A 23,160-nucleotide genomic window follows, 5' to 3' on the forward strand; every position below is an offset into this window, starting at 1 on the left:
TTGCGTCTGAGTTTACCCCCCTCTTCCTGACTGTTCCCCCTGTTCCTCCTTGCCCTCTTTCTTGATTGGCCAAGCCCCACTCCTTGGACGCCCGCCCCTTCATTCTGATTGGCGGCTGGGAGTGCCCTGACTGTAGACAGGCCTGAGGGAAGCGGAAGTGGGAAACTTTCTGCTGTCGGTCCTCTGGCTGTTCGGTCCCTGTATGGCATTTCCTCAGGGTAAAGGAGACCTCTTTAGCGCCGGCTGTTCCCGGCGCTCTGCCCAAGCGGAGAGAGAAGGTGAGAGACCGCTGGAGGGAGGGGGCTCCTTCCATCCGCTCGCCCCCTCCGCGCAGGCGCTCTGCGCTCTCTTTCTCTGCCCCTTCTCCTCTTCCCTCCCCTCTTCCTTTATTAATGTTGCCATTATTTCATTTATATCTTCTTCTTCAGGGACCCATAGGCGGTTCTCTTCTCCCCTCCCCATTGCATCCTCACAACAAACCTGGTAGGTAGGTGAGGCTGAGAGACAGATAGGCACTGACTGTCCAAAAGGGTGTTTTGCTCGAGCTGGGATATGAACCTGAGCCACCCTCACCTTGGTGCCCGCCGGATCTGTTGGACTACAACTCCCATCAGCCCCAGTCAGCTTGGCACCAGGTTGGCAAAAGGCTGCTCTAACCGCTGTGCGACCAAAAGCAGCAGCTCCCTGTCGCAGTTTCTCAGCCTAGCCTACCTCACAGGGTTGTTGTGAGGATAACATGGAGAAGGGAGAACCATGTATACAGCTTCGAGCTCCTTGGAAAGGTGGGTGGTAAATGTAACACATTGTTTCAGAAGCTTTTGTGGACAGCAGCTCAGTTTTATCAGATGCATGAAGTGTTGTGCGCAGCAGGCAGATATGTGCACACGTGGTCACAGAGAGAAAAACTGGTGACAGAGATGCCAAAAGGCCATGAAATGCAAGTGATTCAGTTTGTGACAATATACGTAAAGCTGTTTGTCATTAAAATATTAATTTTATTAAAATACATGTTGGCGTGTGTTTGGATTTTTAACACACCATGAATTCCTAAAGTCCTGGGGTGAGTAACAGCATCTTTGGTCTGAAGAGATAAGTTAAAAACAAAGCAAAAAACATACAACATGGTTATGATATCAATACTTTTTTTAAAAAAAATGCTGTATGTATATATAAGTGTGTGTATAATATTCACACACTCAAACACACTATTGTTATAATTAATTTGTTTTACTGATTTTGTACTTCACCTTGGATACCATATTTGCTAGAAAACTGACATAGAAATATTTTAAATAAATAAAGCTCTCTATCATTTGAAGACACTTAACTTCAGTTGAAGACACTTGGGATTCCCCTGAGTCTGCGACACTTCCTTTTTGCACTACGTAAGCAAGGGCCAGAACATGGGAACTAGAGGGAATGCAACCATAAAGGAGCAGATAAAAACTCTTATCAGCCCTAAATATAGGAGTAAATGCAACTGTACATTCCAAAGGTCACATAATGTGACATAATTGTCAGTGATGTTTGACATAGAGCCAAAATATGACATTGGTTGCTACCTCTTACATGTGCTGGCTCTACTTTTTATAGGTTTCTCTTTCTCTGTCCATGTGCAAGTGATGATAGCATTTCATACATATGATGAAGTTGTTTTTAACAGTGCTTCAAGACTCTCAGCTGATTTTGCTGCTAAAGGGTTCCACTGTGAAATCAGGAGGGGTGGAGGGAGAAATTAAATTGCATTCAGGTGGTTTCTGGATCCTAGCAGAACACAATCAATCACAAATAATATATATATATGCTGCAAATAATTAACTGCCCAAGCAGAGAGGACCTTAAATTTATTTATTTATTTAAAAGGTTTTGGCCTTAGCCTTCATCAATAACAGTCAGGTATACAGACTGAGAACAGACACATCCAGGGGCCATAACTTGGAGAATATTACATGAACTTTTTCCTGTGCTTTTTTTTTTTAAAGCCTCTTTTGCACTTCTGTAGCAGACATCACCTTCCTGAGAATTGACTTCTCATCCCAAGAAATTGACTTCTCATGTTTTTAGAGCATCTTCACAGTGTGGTCATGAACAGGTTCGGAGTCATAGCTTGTCACGGAAGAGTTGCTGGGAATTGTAGCTATGAGAGGAGGCTAAGATCTTTATCGGAGAATACTCAGCAGCTTTGCTCTAAATAGTCTATTGAGTTAAAAGCTAAGTATGATGGTGAAAATGCCCACTGTACTCTCCACGAGTTAATCTACAAGTATTCCTAGATTATTTGTATCTTGTATTGAATGACTGAAATAGGTTTATTAAATTGTCCCACTATGTGATTGTGTAATTTCTTTTTAGGTTTGAAGGGGCGCTAAGATGAATACTGCAATCATGATCTCCTCCCACCAGCTTTCCCCAGGGGATAAGAACATGTATTATATCCTGACTGAAGACTATCCTTATGGCAGCAAGTTGTTTCACGCAGGAAATATATGCTACCTGAATGAACAGACATACCTGCGGTACATTAGCATGTCATCCACTCGCTTCTGGAGATTTGTCATGGAAGAGGATGGTTCTGTGGTCACCATGGATATTGAAATTCCGCAGCTTCTGAGTGATAAGATGGCTAACTACCTTTCAGCCATCAGCAATGTTCATGAACGGTTGAACTGTTTTCTGGTCAGGCATGTTCTAGATGCTGCTATGAAGGCCAGATGCAGCCAGCAGGTCTTTGTAGAACTGGACCATCAGACTTTCCCTGGTACCATCTGCTACATTGGGAAGCTTCATAAGAGCTCTTTGCTATCTGGGCTATGTCCAATTTACTTTGGAGTAGAGTTGCAGGTAAGGTTGTTTATGGAGGCAATACTTGTCCTGAGACTTGTAGGTCTGGTCTATTATTAGACCTAGTATTTATATAGCCTGTTTCAAGGGTTCAAAGCGTCTCTCAGTAACTCAGAAGAGAAAAGTAGATTGCCTGGTTTCTTGCCTCTTAGAACTGAGTCTCTAGTTGTGGGGAGTGAATTGCTTTGCCCAGTTCAAGTGAAAGGTGGAGAAACATTTTGTTTCTTCATTGAGCCAGCCAGTATTCGAAGTGCAGCATGCAAGCTTTTGAGATCCATGGATCTTCCCTAGGCTGGATGTTTTCAGAGAACAGAAAAAACAGATTTTTGTAGCCAAGGCATAATACTGTGCTCATCTTAATCTGTTTCTTGTCCGAGGGCTGTTACATTCTGGCCCTAAGGACATGATAGATCCATCTGAAGCCCGTTGTAATGAATTTGCTAGGCACTTCCAGGACAAAATTTCTTGCATCCGTCAGGACTTAGACTCCAATGTTATAGCAGTGGATTTAAATGAGGTATCCGGTGCACAGTTTGTTGGATGAGTTTCAATTGGTGCAGCTCGAGGACGTTGACAAGGTGCTTGGACAGGTGCGTGCAACCACTTCTACATTGGATCCTTGCCCCTCTTGGCTGATAAAAGCTAGCAGGGCTCGAACCGCCGGCTGGGCCACGGAAGTGATTAATGCCTCATTGCAAGAGGGAGTGGTCCCTGATGGCCTGAAGGAGGCGGTGGTGAGACCACTTCTGAAAAATTCTTCCTTGGACCCAGACATTTTTAACAATTACAGGCCGGTAGCGAATGTTCCATTCCTGGGCAAGGTCCTAGAAAGAGTGGTTGCAGACCAGCTCCAGGCACTCTTGGATGAGACCGATTATCTAGATCCATTTCAATCGGGGTTCAGGCCCGGTTTTGGCATGGAGACGGCCTTGGTTGCCCTGTATGATGACCTTTGTTGGGAGAAAGACAGGGGGAGTGTAACCCTGTTGATTCTCCTTGATCTCTCAGCGGCTTGATACCATCGACCATGGTATCCTTCTGGGGAGACTCGCTGATCTGGGAGTTGGAGGTACTGCTTGGCAGTGGTTCTGCTCCTACTTAGAAGGTCGTCTCCAGAAGGTTGTGCTTGGGGAGTTTTGTTCGGCACCCTGGGTCCTCCAATATGGAGTTCCGCAGGGGTCAGTGCTATCCCCCATGCTTTTTAACATCTACATGAAGCTGCTGGGTGCGGTCATCAGGAGTTTTGGAGTGCGTTGCCACCAGTATGCTGATGACACGCAGCTCTACTTCTCCTGCTCATCTTTTTCAGGTGAGGCTGTCAAGGTGCTGAACCGATGCCTGGCTGCAGTAATGGACTGGATGAGAGCGAATAAATTGAAGCTCAATCCAGATAAGACTGAGATGCTGTTAGTGGGTGGTTCTCCTGACCAGATGGGAGAGATTCAACCTGTCCTGGATGGGGTTGCACTCCCCGTGAAGGAGCAGGTTCGTAGTTTGGGAGTTCTTTTAGAACCATCCCTGTCACTAGAGGCACAGGTAGCCTCGGTGGCACGGAATGCTTTCTATCAACTTCGGTTGGTGGCCCAACTACGTCCCTATCTGGACAGGGAAAACCTTGCTTCAGTCGTCCACGCACTGGTAACCTCAAAATTGGGCTACTGCAATGCACTCTACGTGGGACTGCCTTTGAAGATGGTTCGGAAGCTGCAGCTCGTGCAAAACGCAGCGGCCAGATTGTTAACAGGGACTCGGAGATATGAACATATAACACCGATTCTGGTCCGCTTGCACTGGCTGCCTATACGCTTCCGGGCTCAATTCAAAGTGCTGGTTTTGACTTATAAAGCCTTACACGGCTTGGGACCACAATACCTGATGGAGCGCCTCTCCGGATATGAACCTACCCGTACACTACGTTCAACATCAAAGGCCCTCCTTCAGGGGCCTACCCAGAGAGAAGCCCGGAAGGTGACAACAAGGAAATGGGCTTTCTCTGTGGTGGTCCCCGAATTATGGAACTCTCTCCCTGATGAGGTACACCTGGCGCCAACATTGTTATCTTTTCGGCGCCAGGTAAAACCCTTTTTATGCTCCCAGGCATTTTAAGCACTTTAACATCTACTTTTAACACCTACCGTATATTCCGGCGTATAAGACGACTTTTTAACCCCGGAAAATCTTCTCCAAAGTCGGGGGTCGTCTTATACGCCGGGTGCTGAAAAAGAGCGGGAAAATTAAGTAAAAAAAAAAGCTGCAGCGGGAGTGGAAGCAGTCGCACCCGCCGTCCAGAGAGACCGTCACGGCGCGGAAGGCAACGCAGCGAGGCTCAAGAAGTTACTGCCCTGAGGAGGGAAGCCTCGGCAGAGCCTGAGACGAATTGACTCGAAACGGCCAGATACAGGAGGGAGAAGCCACAAAAGGCTCCCGGGGAGAACTTGGGCAAACGGGGGGTAACGGCGGGAGCTGCAGCCGCAAGCTCCCACTGGGAATAGAGAGAACCACAGCCGCGGTCTCTCTGATGGCCGTTAGATGAAAAACAGGAAAAATTAGCGACCCGGGTCAGGAAGAATCCCCCCCCCCAAGGGAGTTCCCCAGGAATAACAACAACCTTTTAAAACAGCAAGCGCGGCCGCCTTGGATTCCTGCCTGGCTTTCTAAGGGTTAAATTATAGGGATTGATTCCTAGAGAGGCAGGAAATCTGGGAAGGAGCGTCTGGGTCCTCCAGCGCATGATCTCCTCGCCGTCTTGCCTTCTGCACGATCCTTGGAGGCTGATGCGTGGAGGGAGCAAAGCCATCTTACCGCGAGGTTCCTCCTTCAAACCGGAGCAGCCTGAAATAGGAGGCAAAGTTTCACCTCCGCCTCTGTCCAGCCCGCCCCATCCGCGCGGGGAAGCTGGCCTTTCTCCGCGCCCAGGAGGACCTGGTGAGCCCCCAGCCACGCTTGTCCACTTGGGTGAAGGGACAGAAAGAGAGAGAGAGAGGTGAGGCGGGTTGGAGAGAAGGGGACGGGGAAGTCCCAAGTGGGGTTTCCAGCCAGAATCTGGAGGGAAAAGACTTGGGGAGGGGGGCGCTGAGAAGATCAATCGAAATCTCCCCTCCTCAGTGGGGCGATGTTCTGGGCCACGTGATAATCCCTGGATTTAGGAGCATAGTAAACTACCTTATATAAGACTTATATAGTTTATACGGCGAGTATATCCCAAACTCTATATTTTAACTGGAAAAGTTGGGGGTCGTCTTATACGCCCAGTCGTCTTATACGCCGGAATATACGGTACATTTAACACTACAATCTTAATATTTTAGTAATTTTAAACATCTTAACATCTTAATACTTTGAACTGATTTAATATGTTTTTATATTTAATTTTTTAGGATTGCGTTGTAGTTGTTTATTTGTTTAATTATGTTTAGTTATTTTTGATATATTGTTTTAAGTCGTTTTGATATATGTTTTTAACTGTATACTGGATGTTTTTATGTTGTAAACCGCCCAGAGAGCTTCGGCTATTGGGCGGTATAGAAACATAATAAATAAATAAATAATAAATAAAATATAAATATTTCTTGCAGACCCCTTTTGCCCTTAAGATGAAGGGAGGAAGGTAGAATTGACACCGCTATGTTAAACAAAGGTCTCGCGATGAAGTTCTGAGTTAGATAATACTTGGAAAATGTGCTCTTTTGGGACAATGGAAATAGAAAGTTAGAAGTTAATTTAGTAGGTTTTTGGGGGGGGCTCCTAAATTTCATTTAGTTGCATGCTTGTATGATTTTAGGCTTTGTGATATTTATTTACTTCATTTAACAAAATTTATATACCGCTTGATTGTAGAAAAGCTCTAAGCAGTTTATGAAAAACTGATAATATGCAGTTTTCCCAGATGGTGGGGAGATGTCCCGATCGGCTGAAAGAATACTTTGGTTGCTGTATTGGTATTGATAGCTGTCTCTATTTGGAGCAGAAAATGGGTTATTCTCTTATGCTTTCTCTGACTTTGTCTGTAGCATAGGATATTACAATGCAACCTGTCTGCTACTTCTCCAGGGTGATGGCGAAGGCAAAGGCCACTGTGATGGTACCTATAATGGAACACAGTACTTCAAGTGTAAAAAGGACTGTGGCCTTTTTCTGCCATGTAACAAACTGCAGTTTGTATCAGAACCAGAGAACGACAAAGTGAAGCAAGAGGCAAACCTGGATGCGGTTGGGGCAATGCCAGTGAAAGTGGGAGATACCCTTGGTTTCTATTTGGATGATGCCTTAATGCGAGGTATAGCAATGGATGTATTCAAGGAGGGAAGCACCTGGATGGTTAAAGTATGTCCGGTAAGAAAGTCATCACTGTCCTGTTTTTTTCAAACTGAAACAGGCATTGATCGGTACCTGCATATCTTGAAAATAGGAATTGAAGATGTTCCTATTTGGGATTTGCACCAAAAAAGAACAATGAAGGAGAATAATGCAACTATTCTCCCTTGCCAGTTGATTCTTAAGAATGTTTGCTGGTCCTTATCTGGACAAATGGATAGAATGGCCTGGTTTGCACTTACAAACCTTAGTTTGTTTTAACTGTGGCTTGTTGTGTGTGAACCCAGCACCCTTCCTTAACCATGGTTTTGGCTGCCCCATCCCAGATACTCACCAGGCTACAAAGACACGAGGCAAGAACAGCTGGAAACAAGCAAGCTTTGGAAAAACAAGCCATGGTTTGTTTATCTGTGAGACAGGTTGTGGTTTGTTAAGCAAACCATGGCTTAGTGTTATGTGTGAATGAGGCCAATGACATCCATGGTGGATATGTAGCGTAGTGCTTTCTCATATACTTAGCATACATGTATAACTTTCAGGTTCATCCTTAAAATCTCTAGTTTCCTTGAGCAGAAGGACTGGGCAAAAGAGAAATCCTAAACCCTCAACGCTTCAAAATATTAATATTTCTAATGAGCTCATGGGAGTCTGATGGTTGTGCCGCTGGGTTTGGGGGACAGTCTTGTAAGACAATAGGGGTACCTGGATGCTTCCTGTGAAGCCACATCTACTCAAGAGAAGGAGGATGGTTACTCATGAGTAAGGAAAGGAAAACAGAGAGGACACTTGCCAAGCCCCACTCCTCCATCTGAGGCAACCAGAAAGCAGACAAATAGCTGCCTGCCCACCTCACAGAATGTTCCTATTAGGTAATAACAGTTTTGTCTGGGTTCTTAAAACCAGGGCTGTGGAGTCAGAGTCGTGGAGTCGGAAGCAATTTTGGGTGGAGTCGGAGTCGGACAGTAGAAAAATAGAGGAGGAGGAGTCGAAGGTTTGGCGTACCGACTCCACAGCCCTGCTTAAAACCATGCACTCTAGAGCAGTGGTTCTCCAGCTGTATTCTGGAAAACAGCAGGGGGGAGATTCCTTGGAAGCTTAGTGATAGTTGTGTCATGGTAAAGTAATGGTATATAAGGTTCTCTGGAAGACAACATGTCCACCAGTCTCCTATGATGTGTGTTCTTATTTTATTGTGGGGCCTAAGCGGCCTGGCCAACATCCCACCCCATCTGACTATGTCACCTAAAATACTCCCCCAGAATTTTGTGCAGTGCGTAGGAGTTGCTTTGCAATTTTTTTTGGGGGGGGGGAGTTTCCTCTGCAAGTAAGTTTGTGCAGAAAATGGTTCTCTGAAAGTAGACATTTTTAAACCCCTGCTCTAAAGCAGTTCAACAGATATCGCTGAGACTTGCATAGCATAAGCACAGTCATTGTCTGTAGAAGACTGGAGGGGAGTTTCCCCCACACACATCAGTCTTAAAGAAAAAGTTTACAAGATCTATTCTTTGGTTTGTAGGAGGAGGAAGGCTCAGTAGACGTTTTCCGTGTTATCCCCATGGACTCTGTGGTGAAAGAGGAGCTGCTTCCTCCAGGTGAATGGTTGATTGTTGTCACTTTGCTTCTCCACTTCTGGAGGGTGGCTGGAGAGCTAGGGAATCTCCTGCAGCACCAGGGTGGACACACAATGCAATTTTTGTACGCTTGTGCAGTTCATCCTTTTTTTTCTAAGTATTAATTCAGCATTTGTTCTATGTTCCCCATATTTCATAAGTCATATGTTTGTGCGTACAATTATTCTCCTGCTGTGTGCTTGCCAGCTTTGGTGTTTTGCTGACGAATGCAAGCAGGGAGAAGTGACAATGAAAAGCAGCCCCATTGTTGGGGAGAAATCCAGCTCTTCTGTTTGCACCAACCAGGGAGATATTCTGCGGGAGCAAAGCACCAATTAAACAGCGATAGGTAAAAATGGAGATGTAAAAATACCTAGACACCAGATAGCATTTCCTTTGGTAGCAGAAAGTCATATGCATTACAAAGTGTAAGTGAAGGTTAACCTAACTTAGAAACCCTAGGCTGGTCTTCTGTTTTTGTGTGTCTGTTAGATTTGTATCCCACTCTTACCTCCCAAGGGAGCCCAGGGTGGCTAAAAAGAATACTACACAGCCAGACAGCCAAAATGGTTCTCTTACTCAACAGCAAGGCAATCAGACAGCATTAAACAGTCATTGCAAAGTTTAATATGGATGTGTTGCATTTCAGCATTTGAAGTAGTCCCTGATTCTGGGCTCCAGGACCAGTTTAAACGTAAGAGAAGTGAGAGTGCAGAAGACGTGGAAAGCAGCAAGCCACCTTCCCTTGAAGTGAACTCTGTGGTACGGATCAACTTAGGCAAGGGAAACTCAGTCACGGGAACCATCTGTTGGATTGGCTGCCTGCCTGAAGCTCAGCAGAAAATGGCTGGAGTTGAGCTGGTAAGAATACAATCTCTTTATTGGTTCTGTGTCTTTGACTGCCCTAATGTCACATTTTAGTGCCGTGAAGAGGTGAAGCACAGGATTGGTGTATGCAGTTGGGAGCCATCACCATGAGTGAATGGGTAGCGATTGACAAGGCTGCTTTGGAGAGGAAAACCCTCTCAGAAATGGGTCATTAGTGCCAGAGGCCTTGAGACTGAGAATGTGGTGGCCCCAGTTTGCCTCTTGGCTGTCTTCAGTGCCACTGATTGAAAGAGGAGATGTAACTCAGCCGCAGGACCCAAGAGGCATGTGAGGGCTGCTCGCCTCTTGACAGGAAGAACAGAAGATGGTCGTGGGACAACTTCCCTCTGAGGTTTTCCTTGAGGAGTCCTTCAGTGTTCCATCTTGTCTGTTTTCCTTGTTCATGACTCTGCTGGGTGAGATTCTGAGTTACTCTCCTCAACCTATCTTGCTTGCCTGCCTGCCTGAGATATTTCACCCTCCCTTTCAGGATGAAGATAAAGGTGTTTCAGATGGCGAGTTGCAGGGGGTCCGCTACTTCAGTTGCCAGCCAAAACGCGGCCTCTTTGTAAGGCTGGAGTCATGCCAGCCAGATATGCGCTTCCAGTGCAACAGCCACATCTCTCCAGAGTCCACTGAGTTGAGTAAGTTCCCTTTCTCCATTCAAGATATATTCCTAGTATACTGCATTGGTGAGGCTGGTGAGGATCAAGTGATCAGCTTGCTACCAGCTGCTCATAATGTCCAATTGTGGCTCTCCCCCCACCCCCTTGCTTGTTGCCCTTCCCACAGTTTCACTGCCAATGGATTAAGGAGAGACCCCAGTATTGCAAGCTGTTGTCACGTAGAACCTTTCTCTGATATGGCTGTGAGGCAGTGATGGCTACCAACTTTTTTTAGTTACTGTGAACAGCCCAGAGAGCTTCTGCTATGGGGTGGTATATAAATACAATAAATAAATAAAATAAAGAAACTTGGATGGCTTGAAAAAAGGATTAGACAAATCCATGGAGGATAAGGCTATTAGTGGCTACTAGACATAGTGGCTGCCCCCCCCCCGCCGGCTGTTGAAGGTAGTATGTTTCTGAATGCCAGTTGCTGGAAAGTGCAGGAGGGGACCATGTTGCTGTGCTCAGGTCCTGCTTGTGGGCTTCCCACGGGCAACTGGTTGACCACTATGAGAACAGGAAGTTGGGCTAGATGGGGCCCTGGCCTGATCCAGCTGGCTCTTCTAATGTTATGTGTTCTTAAAGAGTCTCTCTGCTGTGACTACACAAGTCATGCATTGGGGATAAACAGCAGAGACTTATTGCAATATGGCATGCAGTTAGGATCTCTGGTTTGTTGCACCATATCTTACAGCTTAAAAAAAGAGAGCTAACTTTTCAAGAACAAAGTTATTTTAGAGTCACTTTTTAAAAAGAGGAAGCATCTGTTTCAGATGGACAGGATTCCCCTGCGGTACTAAGCAATTCGCCTCCTCTCAGGAATGATGTGGCTGTAAATGTCCTACAAGGACGGATGAGAGGAATCCAGGGCCACTGCAACTCCTGCTACATGGATGCTGCGCTTTTCAGGTAGGTGGGTATGCTTGCCTCCCTTACAAACCTGTGCACAAGTGGGTTCCTTTTGGTAACTGAACTAGGCCTATGCAGTTTAAGTGAAACAGCCCCCTTTGCATGCTGTTAGGAGTTCCAAGGGCTGCTTGTTGTTGTTGTGTGCCTTCAAGTTGACTACGACTTATGGTGACCCTGTGAATCAGCGGCCTCCCAGAGCATCTGTCATGAACCACCCTGTTCAGATCTTGTAAGTTCAGCTCTGTGGCTTCCTTGATGGAATCAGTCCATCTCTTGTTTGGCCTTCCTCTTTTTCTACTCCCTTCTGTTTTTCTCAGCATTATTGTCTTCTCTAGTGAATCAGGTCTGCTCATGATGTGTCCAAAGTATGATAACCTCAGTTTCATCATAAGGGGTGCTTAGAACATGCATAATTATGTTTCTTCTCTCATGACGCAGCCTCTCCTGTGCTGAAGGATTTTGTAGCACCATCAAACTCAGTCTGATGGAAAAATCTCTTCTCCTCCTGTTGATGTTGTCGCTTCAGTTTCTCTCTGTCTCCATCTGTTTTTTTAAAAAAGTCCACTACTTTGAGGTGTTGCTGCCAGCCTAGCAGCGTTACCAAGTGCGTCCTCTCTCACCACAGCCTCTTCTCCTGCACCTCTGTCTTGGATTCCATGCTCTTCAAGCCTTCCCTCCCACCTGATGTGCACGTTCAGAAGATCCTCCGGGACAAGATAGTCAACCCTCTTAGGCAGTGAGTACCTAACCATGTGACCCAACCAATTGGAGCAACCCACCTCTGCTTCCAGCTCTCTCAGCTCTAGTCCTTGTCTCTGTTTCTCTCTCTGTGTTTTTGTGCTTCCGCAATTGCATCATGCAAATATACCTTTGTGTCATGTGTTGCATTCTGCATCCTCAAAGCTGACAAAGTTTTAGCATCTATTTAAAAGCCAATAACACATCTTGAATTTCTAGCCCCTCTACCTGTAACATAAGTTTTGAGCCTGCCAAAATCCAAGAAGCTAGAACAGGATGAACTCTCGGATTTCAGTAGCTTTAACTGGGGTTTTGGGGTAGGTCCTTGTTTCTTCCCCCTCCCTCCCTTTCAGAAGCAGAAGACATTATACAAAATAAGGAAATATGGGCTCATTGTATTAATAAGTAATGTCCTGTCGGCAGTTTAATGCATTGAGGGGTCAAAATTAGGATTTTGGGGTATATGACATGCATGTATGCAGAGCACGCATTAACATTGTGTCTTGTCAGCATCCTGAAGAGATTCTACCATCTCCTTCCCTGCTCAGGAAAGGTTTTGTTGCTGCAAGCAATGTGATGGACCTCCGACACCAGTTGACTGAGAAGGGGGAGTGTTCCAGTTTTGCCACTTCTGAGAAAGGTGATTCTCCCTCTCTCTCCCCCCACCCCCCTCCTTTCTACTCTGGAGTAGAAGGTGCTGTGTCTGATCTGCAATTTACTTTGCCCTTTTAGACCCTGAGGAGTTTCTTAATCTCATTATGCATCGCATCCTTGGGATAGAGCCACTTCTCAAACTCCAGTAAGTTAACTTTTCACCCTCCAAGGGTTAAAAATACGGGCTGTCTTGTTCGGGGGCTAGGAAGAAATAGTTGTGTTTGCAGGGCCTTGATACCTCAGAGGAAGATGAACAGGCTGCCTAGCGACTTAAAGTGGTGGAGAGAAGCTGTCAAAACATGTCTTTGTGGAGAGGAAGGAAAGGGGTGCCACTCTAGGCCTGGACACTGTGCCAAAGGAATGTTGAGAGTGGAACCACCTGTGCATAGGTGTCTCCCCAGATATATTGCCTTCCGGAAATAACTTTTTTAAATCCTGGTAGAGCAGGGGTGACTGACCTGTGGCCCTCCAGATGTTGCTGGACTACACCTCCTGCCAGCCTCAGCCAGCAATGGGCAATAGTCAGGGATTGTGGGAATTGTAGTTCAGTCACATCTGGATGGCCAAAGGCTAGCCAACCCTATAGTAGGGGTAAATTGCAGGGAAGAGCACAAGAGATGCCATTGCTAATTGATTCTTTTGACTAGGTTGTTAGTGAATTAGTATTCAATTTTTAATGTGTTGACTTGAAGTGTGGAGAGCCTGTTGGAGGGGAAGTTTATGGAGGCAAATCCAGGTTTTCCTGGTCTCCGGTTGACATTACCAAAAGTGGGGTGTGGAGGAATGCTCAGAACTGGGGAGTCTGGCTTCTGTGCAGCTGCATCTCTGTGGCCCTTAGATGGGATGGGGAGGAAGAGGCCTAAGGAGTTCCTTTCTGTTCCGTTGCACTTTTGAAGCACCTAAAATCGCCCTAATGATTCTGTTTGCGGGAGTGGGTTGGAGTAATTGGACAACCCCAGCGGAGTCACCTGCCTGCTGCTTTCAGGTCTGGAAGGCTGAAGGAGCAAGAGTCCTACTGCTACCAGATATTTATGGACAAGCAGGAGGACTTGGTGGTGCCCAATGTACAGCAGCTGGTGGAACATTCCTTCCTCTCATCTGACCTCAAGCTGGTGGAGGTGAGTGACTGTGACCCCTGGCCCCATCTTGCTATGGGCTATTCAGCATTGTGGTCTTCCAGTGTGTAACTTGGGTTTCCATTGGCGGGTAAATAGAAGTGGCTGTAAATGAGGCTCTTGATGCTCTGCAACGAAAGGGTTTCCAAGGTATCACCAAGAAAGACAATGTCTATGAAACTTGGTATCCATTTATAGTCTATGTAAATCAAAAAGAACATGGTAGAGAACCTCTACCACATTACGTTCGAATCTGGAACGCCTAACATTGTATGTGAGTTAATTTTGTCTTTTTTGTTTCAGTATTTGTAAGTTGATAGACAGTGATAGGTGCTTTAAAAACTCATATTGATATATGTATGTGTCCTATATTTTTTTGCTTTTAACTTTATCTTAAGAATTTTCTGGTCTCTATTATATATGGGCTTTAAATTCAATATTCTGCAGCAAATGGGAAGGGGGAGTTTCAGGTTTGTTCTGGTTATATAATTTTCTTTTTATCTCAAGCGGTACTCGTGTTTGGAGGCTGTAATTAACGTGTAATTCTGTATCATAAAAAGTTAATAATAATAATTATAAAAAAAAAAATAAACAAAAGGGTTTCCAGATTCTGTGCTCAAAATAAATTATCCCAGACAGTGCAATGCATGCACTGGAAACGGTCCACAGCCCAGTCGAAGAGCTCGTGAAAAAGATTTCCAGGTTCAATTCCAGGCATGTCAGGTAGCAGGTGAAAGGAAAGAAAACCTTTCTCTGTCTGAGACCTTGGAGGATCACTGCCAATCAGAGTAGGCAATACTGGACTCGATGGACCAGCGGGGTTTTGACCCAGTAGAAAGCACCTTCATACATCCATTCAATCTTGTTGGGTGGCTTTATTCGGTTTGCAGATTTTATCCTCACAATGAAAGGAACTGTCTCATCTGACCTGTGCAGTGGGGCAGTGCCACCCACCCATCAGCACCAAACTGACAAGCACTATGCAATCCAGAGCACAACATCCTGCAAGATGATACCAAGTGCTATGCACTGAAAACGTTTGGGAGGCTTAGGGGGACAAAGAGAACTAGAAATGGTCCTCAAATGCAAAGATAGATCACTGAAGTCAGGATCATTCGGACCATGGTATTCCCGATGTATATGTAGGGATGTGAAAGTTGGACAGTGAAAAAACTGGATGAGAGAAAAATCAACTCATTTGAAATGTGGTGGTGGAGGAGAGCTTTGCGCATACCATAGACTGCGAAAAAGTCAAATAATTGGGTGTTAGAACAAATTAAACTAGAACTATCACTAGAAGCTAAAATGATGAAACTGAGGTTAACATACTTTGAACGCATAATGAGAAGACATGATTCACTAGAAAAGACAATAATGCTGGGGAAAACAGAAGGGAGTAGAAAAAGAGGAAGGCCAAACAAGAGATGGATTGATTCCATAAAGGAAGCCACAGACCTGAACTTACAAGATCTGAACAGGGTGGTTCATGACAGATGCTCTTGGAGGTCGCTGATTCATAGGGTCGCCATAAGTTGTAATCAACTTGAAGGCACATAACCACCACAACAAAGGGGGACAAAATTCTAACAGTGGCGAGAGAGTCTTACTAAAGTGACTCAGAAAATGTCAGCAGAGGTCATGTCTCTTGAAGAACTGTTGCACTTCCAGCTGCTGCAGCTTTTCATGCAGAGGTGAGAAGATGTGGACCTGCCGAAATGCCCTCTTCTACACAGCTGAGACCCAGTGTGGCGTAGTGGTTAAGGTGCTGGACTACGACCTGGGAGACCAGGGTTTGAATCCCCACATAGCCATGAAGCTCACTGGGTGACCTTGGGCCAGTCACTGCCTCTCAGCCTCGGAGGAAGGCAATGGTAAACCCCCTCTGAATACCATGAAAACCCTCTTCATGGGGCTGCCATAAGTCAGGATCGACTTGAAGGCAGTCCATTTCCATTTACACAACTCTGGGATACAGGAGCTTGTACTGGAGATCAATCTGCTATGTGGCTGTAAGCCGATAGACCATCTTGTGTGTGGATGCACACCACCCAAAGGTTATGTACTGTGACTGCTTGGAAATATCTGGCTGGAAAGGAAGTCCTGGTGACTTGGTTTGCATTTTTCTCTGTCTAGATTCCATCCTGCTTTATCCTTCAAATGCCCCGTTTTGGGAAGGAATACAAAATGTTCAGCAAGATCATTCCCTCCTTGGAGCTGGACATCACGGATCTGCTGCTGGATAGTAAGATAGCGATGGGGACGCAGCCGCAAACGTACTATTGCTCGCACTGCCTGGTTCCCCTTGCTTAGGATCTCATGTGACATTGTACAACGGCACTGTGTGAAACCAGTGATTGTTCAGGGAATGAATCCATTACCGTGGCCTGTACAACTGGCCCAAATGGGACGAGCCCTAGAACTGGAGGTTCTAATGCCTGCTGGTTCATGGAGCTCACTGGGTGTCCTCAGGTGCAAATCCTTATCCCTTAGCTTAATTTTAATCATAGGACAGTTGTAAGAATAAGTATGAGGAGAGTCGTAAAGTGTTTTGTAGGTGATTTAGTCTGTCTGTGGGGAAAGAGCCTGCTGTTTCTTTCTTTCTCTGTGAGCCTCGTACATATATTACTTCCTTGTGGCCTGGAGGCTGCTGTGGGAAGCTAGCCAGGCTACCTTTGTGATCTAAGCAACAATACATAAATTTATTTTTATTTATTATTTTATTTATACCCCGCCCTTCCTTCCAGCAGGAGCCCAGGGCGGCAAACAGAAACACTAAAAACACCTTAAAACATCATAAAAAGACCTTAAACTACATTAAAACAAAACAATGTTAAAAACATTTTAAAAAAAACTTTAAAAACATCTTTTTAAAAAAAATGGTTAAAGACATATTAAAAGCAATTCTAACAGAGGCAGACTGGGATAGGTTTCAACTTAAATGTGGTTTGGAAGCCAGCGATGGGAAAAGAGACTTTGCAGTGGGAACCGTGCTACGAAAGATTGCTTAGCCATCCTGAGGCCCAGTTCATTTCTCAGTGAAAAGTACCTCCTGTATGGTAGGTCGGGCTCTGAAAGGCCCAAGGTCTGTTCTTTGGGTTCTTGTTGCAGGCCCCAGGGAGTGCTTTGTGTGTGGAGATGTTGCCACTCAAGAATGCTCAGCATGCTTTAAAGACAAGATGTTTGCAGACACGGGACTGAAGCAGTATTGCGATTCTTGTTGCACTCAGGTATGTCCTTTTTCTTGGCAGTATGGTGGGCAGTTCCATGCATCAGGAGGCCTGGATTCATGCCTGCCGCTCTTGAGACTTCAGGGAAGGAGGAAAGGAACCCTTTTCTGGAGGGGACTGCATTGATGAACATGGTATACATTGGAGTGGTCAGCCAGGATGCTGCTGGCTATATCTGGCTCCCTCAAAGGTTTCTTTTGCCCCCAAGAACTCTCTCCAAATAGCAGCCCCTGAAGCTATTATGAGCAGCAGCAGGAGCGACTTTTAAATTTAGCACTAAATGCAATTCCTGCTCGGACTGGCTCCACTTGTGAGCTCTCCATCAGAGCTCCTGAGTGGAGCTGATTCCTGTCACAAGTGGGGCTTGAATTCAAATTCTGCAGGGATCTTTGCAGCTACAACTTGACATCAAGCCAGGGCAGCGGAGGAGGAAAGAGAGAATCGTGTGGGGTATTCTTAGCCTGCAGACGGTGGGACAGGTCTTGATCTAACCTGACGGCTGGATCCAGTTCCCTTTTAGAAGATGTTTTTCCCAAAAACTGACATGACCGCTTGAGATGCCTGGGAACTGTCAGCTTCTGCATTACAGGTTGTACGTTCAGAAAGTTATTGTATGATCATGGCTGTGTGCCTTTGATGCTCCCTTAAAAATATCCAAATTCAATGAGTCAGACAAACTGTGGAAATTGGACAAATTTCCTTACCTTTTCTTAATTCTTCTGTTCTTTTTCTATGTAACATTTGGAAGCTTTTGATAGAGAAGAGAAAACTAGGAAAAGGTTTGAAAAGCTTTTGAAGCTTTTCTCAGGCTTCATGAGGACTAGAAACCTTTTTTGAAAAGGCGAAGATTCTCAGGTTGAGAAACCGCAAAGGACGGCAGATTCTGAGCTTTCAGGATCAACATGCATAGAATACATCCCTAGTTATGATTGTAATGAACATTTCCTCCCTTTGGCTTCTCACCCCAAACCCAGAGTAAAAGGTCACCAACTGGCCAAACACCAGCAATGGTCCAAATCAGGGTAAAGCCCAACCCAGAATAATGGTACATTGCCACCACTTGCTAGGTCCACCCAATCTGGGTCATGAGACCACCCAGACCATTACAGGGACACCCCAAGATTCTAGGATGCAATGTTAAATGCAAACCCTTTGGCCCAAAGTCTTGGGCCAAAATTATTCAGTAGCAGAGAGGCTTAGAAATCAAGGTAGTTTGATTTCTGAAAGGCTGAACCCATAAACCACACCACAGTAAATAAGGAGGTAGTTTATTAAACATTAAATTAAAAACAACAGCATAGAACCATACAAGATGGGTATAGGGTAAAAAAAGGGTTAGGAAAAATACAGGTCAGAACAAAACAAAAAAACTCACTAAATCTAGCTAGAATGTATTAATGGAATCTGACTAACAACACTTCCCCAGGCTAGCACACCCAGAGGTCAGTATTCCCAAGCAAGGGCATGAAGCAGGAAGCATCCAGCAATTACACAAAGGAACAGACTTGACTTCCAACGGGATACCCAGCAACAGAGCATCCAATAGGGACAAACAGGCTGTTGACTTCCCAGAACTGTAACGTCCCATGTTTTCACGCAGCTGGAATCAGAGCTTCCCAGCTCGGCTTCTAGTCAGCCCTGGAGAGGCTTAGTAGGAGATAACACAGGTGGTACTCCTTGACTCCCAGTTAGGAGAGCAAGGTGCTCTCACAGAGCCAATCCCCAGAATTCTGGTCTCCACCAAACTCTGGTCAAGGACTGAAAATGGCCTTAGCGTTGCAATGATGGATGTGGATTCCCAAGAGCAAAAAGGACTCTAAGCCACAGCTTCTCATCTGGAGACACTTGGCCTGGGTCTGTGCAGTTCCTTTCTTAGAAGGGTGTGCCACCTGGTGAGAGTGTGGTCTTGCTTCTCCTCCGTTCCCTATGAATCCCCACCAGCCCTCCGGCTTGTTCTCTTCTGCCTCTTTGCAGGCTCACTCTCATTACCAGCGAAAAGCCCATCAGCTAACCAAGCTGCACATCCCTCAGGAGTTCTGCCGGGGGAGCCATCTTGGCAGCCGGCGGGTGCCTCGGGAGAGACTGGAGCTCTTTGCTGTTCTCTGCATTGAAACCAGTCACTATGTCTCCTTTGTGAAATATGGACCAGAAAAGGAGAACTGGATGTTTTTTGACAGCATGGCAGACAGGCATGGTAAGCTTGCATGTGTGTTGCTGGTGCCCTTTCAGCAGGTGTGCTTGTGCATTCTTCTAAAAAATGTTTTTAGAATGTCATTAATGCTTTTTGGGATGATGTTTGGATTTGGGGGAGGGAAAGGATTCTCCCACTGCAGTAGGGCGCGTTATGACTGCTGATAGGGAAAGTGAGGTACCTGTGGCCCTCCAGATGCTGTTGGATGCGCCCCAACTCTTACCAGCCCCAGCCAGTGTGGCAAGTGGTCAGGGATGGTGGAAGGTGGACGCCAGCAACGTCTTGAGGGCCAGAATTTCTCATATCTGGACAATAAGGTCATAATTAAAAAATGACAAAATCAGTTCACATAGGACATAATAGGAGAGGTTTAAGCTGGACATGAACCCCCCTTAATGAATCAACAGAGTACTACCCTTTCATTTCTTAAAGGGCAGTGATCTCTCATGAAAGCTACAGCAGAAGCCATTTACACCTTTAAATTAAGCTGCCTTTGGAGTTTTGAAGCATTGTTCAGAATTGTCTCCTCCTCAAGAAAAATAGTCTTTATGTGGTTAATTGTGGCTTCCTAAGAGGACTATAAAGAAATACCTTTTAAAATTCTTTTTTTACACTTTGATGTGCAAGCTAGTATCACTATATTGTAATTAGTTTGTGTCATTTTTCTAAGAACAAGAAAGGGTGCTTTAAAAATGGCTGTGTTGCACATGCAGGAGAGAGATTTGTCGATGTGATTTCTGTTCTAAGAGGACGAATATGTGATAGGTATCCCCATGTTATGAGGATGGTGAAGCAACTAGAGGGAGAAACGTGGCCCCTCGGGTCCACATTAGGCCTGTGAAGCTGCTGCAGCCAGCCTGCTCAGCCTTCCCTTCCTCTCAGAAGATCTCTTTGCTGCTTGGAGTGCAAGAATCAAGAGCATAGGATAGTCGATGACCTCAGAGTCACCAGCAAGAGGGTGGGAGTGGCCTGTCCCACAGTTTTGAGTAATGCCCATGGAATCGTGATGAGGCCAAGAAGTTCCACTCACTGAACACTTAAGATTCCAGGTCGCAGCATTCATCAAAACTGTGTGTCTGTGACATTGCAGAGGTTGACCAGTTGTGGCTGCATAAGGTGAGGGGTCATTCCAGATGAACCAGAGGGTGTCATATAACCAAAACATCTTTGGACCCTCTTCCCCCCCCCATCCCTCCATTGCCTTAGGTGATGAGAACGGCTTCAACATTCCTACTGTGACACTGTGCCCAGAGGTTGCCAAGTACCTGGAGATGCCGGTAGCCACCTTGGCCATGGAACAGCCCCGAGACATGGAAGGAGTAGCCAAGCGCCTCTTCTGTGATGCCTACATGTACATGTATCAGAGCAAGAAAATGGCACTGTATAAATGACTGCAGACCTGCTTTATGCCGCCAGCAACGGAACCAAGATGAAAGGGGCTCTCGAGCTTTCCCCTGCACTGTTCTCTTCCAAAACAGCTCCCATGCTGTTTACATAATTGCCTCGGGGGTACGAAACCAATGAATCGTGTGTGTGTGTATATATGTATGTGTGTGTATATATATATATATATATATATATATATATATATATATAGCTTAGGGCGGGTGATTCTGCAAATCCAGACTTGTCAGAAATGTGGGAATAGTATTAGCGGAACAGCTTCCCCTACCTCACGCTCTCAGTTCTCATACTGCATTCAGTATACCTCCCCAGATGTTCTTGGCACTGCTGGCCCAACCTTCCTTTGGGCAACACCTCAACTGGTGTTTGCAAATCCAGAGCTCTACGAGAATTCCTTCTCCTTGGCCACGAGGTAGGGATTAAATGTCTCAGGCAAATAAATCTTCCTGCAATAAATTCTGGGTTTGACCTGGAATCCCAAAGGACCAGCAATAGCTACTCTACTGCACACCGTGTTGTTTGTTCCTTGGTCCTCTGGCATCTGTGAGGACTCTGTACACGCGACTGGCACTTTTTAATTTTTACAGCCCCACATTTTTGATGATAATTGGGGCTTCAGACTAAAGCGTCTCAACATTGATGTGTCTCAGGCAGGACATGTACTTGGAATAAATTCCTTTATTCCCTCCTTTGCCCTAGTAATGGTTTAAGGAGAAAACTGCCAAAGTGCATGGAGGTGGTCCTTGCATCTTCTGCTTCAGTCTTTTCATTTTCATAAGGAAATGCGGCAACCAAGACAGTGGTGTATCATCATCCACCCCAGAGCAGCAGGTGCCCAGATCTAGTGACTCCTCAGAGTGGCCTGGCCTAGCTTACTGTTAATTCAACAGTGCTGTTGTTAACCCCCTATATGAGCCCTCCTTTTTGGAACACTGCTGAACTAAAACAGTAATCGGTTACACTCTTGTTCCTCCTGTGCAAGTACTTGTCCCTGATTCAAACTTGCCTCAGGTGGCCTGATTTCCTGTGATGTTTCCTAGAAACATGGTCTTGTGGCCTTGCCATCTCCTGTTTAATTCTATGCTTTTTTATTTATTTTTTACAGTCCATCCCCCGTGCATTGGGCTGATCTTTTCTTTCTCTCAGTTGACCTATATTCTCAGGTTCCATCTCTAAATGGCTTGGTGTTTCAGGCATTCTCCCAAGTGTATTAAGCTACCAAAACAAAAGCAAGAAAAAAACTTTCTTTTGCATAAGACTAGGCTTTATCTGCATTCTCTGTGGATTTTATAATTTTCCTTTTCTGTCTAGTAAATACTGTGCAATAAACTGTTGGCAGGGAGAGGGCAAATGTGCTTTACATGTATAACCAGTGTTTGTGCCAGATCTAGCTCTTTAATTGGATTTTACTGCTTTGTTTTTCTAAACCACCTTGGACATTACCCGTTTCTACCGAGATGTCCCGTTCTGCAGCCTGAAATTATGAGGTGTCACATTACTTTTGAAAAAGACAGTGCTGCTTTGGGAGAGAACCTTGTCTGACAAAGAAATCAAAGAGGTTTCTCAGGATTCATCTTTGTGTAGGCTTCTAGAAGTAATTGTGACAAATTAATTTATCCAAGTTGTTCATTTTTATCTAGGAGTAAGACAGGGCTTATCTTGTGACAGCTGCATTTCACTTCATGGAGGCCTTGCTTGAGAAGACCATCTGTGGAGATTCTGCTTGCTTGGAATAATCTTTCTAGTCCATTCTGTGGCAGATCAGATGTGTAATTGTTGTTCCACTTCTGTGTAATATCTAGTCTTTGCCAGTTTGATCAGCAAGTGTCTTTCTGCATTAATTGAAAATTAATGGAATCTGTTGGTGACTTTTTCTTTAGCTGTTTTCTGTAACTTACTGCGGCTGGATCCAGTTCTCCACCCTGCCTTAAAACAATCTCAGGAGAAGACATTTTTGTATGCAGCAATGTCAATCTTTTTGTAAAGTATGTCTTCCAATAGAGCCTTCTTTTTGACTTGACTGTGTTTGCTTCATTTTATTTCCCAAGAAATGACTCTATGCAAGAGACACCAAGAGGAAAATGTTCACAACTGAATGTGTTCTGCATTGCCACACTACTAACTGTTTTTGTCTGTTTCACAATGCTGAAACAGGGCTGGGAAACCCGTGGCTCTCCAGACGTTGCTGGACTGCAAATCCTCTCAGCTCCAGCTAGCATGGCTGGTGGTCAGGGAAGATGGGACTTGAATTCCAGCAATATTGGAGGCCCTTCTGCTAAAAGATGTGGATAAGGAAACAGGAAGGCATGGAAGTTTAACAATTGAGCACTGGGTGGTGGTGTAATGTTTCTATACACACACATATATAGTATGTATAATACGTTGGACAGAAGGTCAGCATGATGTTCCTCTCCCTGCCCAGGGTGTTTACTCTAGCAAGATAGCAAACCACCTTGCATGTTAGCTGAGGAGGGGAGCTATCACCCCTTCCCTGTTCATCAAATGAACTATCTTGATAACTTGAGATGGAGTGTTTGTATCCCCAGCAGTGTGGTGGGCTCTGTTCACCTGTATTGTTTCTTTTGGTGCTGCTAAAATTGGTGGGCTTTGGGGAATACAGAT

General features: G+C 45.2%; 1 protein-coding gene across 1 annotated transcript; it reads left to right on the forward strand.

The window, feature by feature from the left end:
* The first annotated feature begins 112 nt into the window (after positions 1–112).
* LOC133375476 (ubiquitin carboxyl-terminal hydrolase CYLD-like) lies at positions 113–22,553 on the forward strand. The gene is made up of 15 exons (XM_061607105.1): positions 113–278; positions 2,353–2,841; positions 6,892–7,173; positions 8,672–8,747; positions 9,415–9,626; positions 10,123–10,276; positions 11,074–11,209; positions 11,835–11,945; positions 12,496–12,587; positions 12,680–12,746; positions 13,587–13,719; positions 15,850–15,958; positions 16,825–16,943; positions 18,918–19,137; positions 20,341–22,553. Exons 2-15 carry the CDS (start codon positions 2,371–2,373, stop codon positions 20,523–20,525), a joined length of 2,367 nt encoding a protein of 788 aa, XP_061463089.1. The 5' UTR covers positions 113–278; positions 2,353–2,370; the 3' UTR covers positions 20,526–22,553.
* The last annotated feature ends 607 nt before the right edge of the window (positions 22,554–23,160 follow it).

This window comes from Rhineura floridana, chromosome 1, assembly GCF_030035675.1.
Source record: "Rhineura floridana isolate rRhiFlo1 chromosome 1, rRhiFlo1.hap2, whole genome shotgun sequence".
In the NCBI taxonomy this organism is placed as follows: Eukaryota; Metazoa; Chordata; class Lepidosauria; order Squamata; family Rhineuridae; genus Rhineura; species Rhineura floridana.

Coding starts and splice junctions, on each gene's coding strand:
- LOC133375476 (XM_061607105.1), top strand. CDS start 2,371: ATGAATACTGCAATCATGATCTCCTCCCACCAGCTTTCCCCAGGGGAT. Junction 11,946..12,495: donor ATAGTCAACCCTCTTAGGCA/GTGAGTACCTAA, acceptor TTCCCTGCTCAG/GAAAGGTTTTGTTGCTGCAA. Junction 12,747..13,586: donor GAGCCACTTCTCAAACTCCA/GTAAGTTAACTT, acceptor TGCTGCTTTCAG/GTCTGGAAGGCTGAAGGAGC.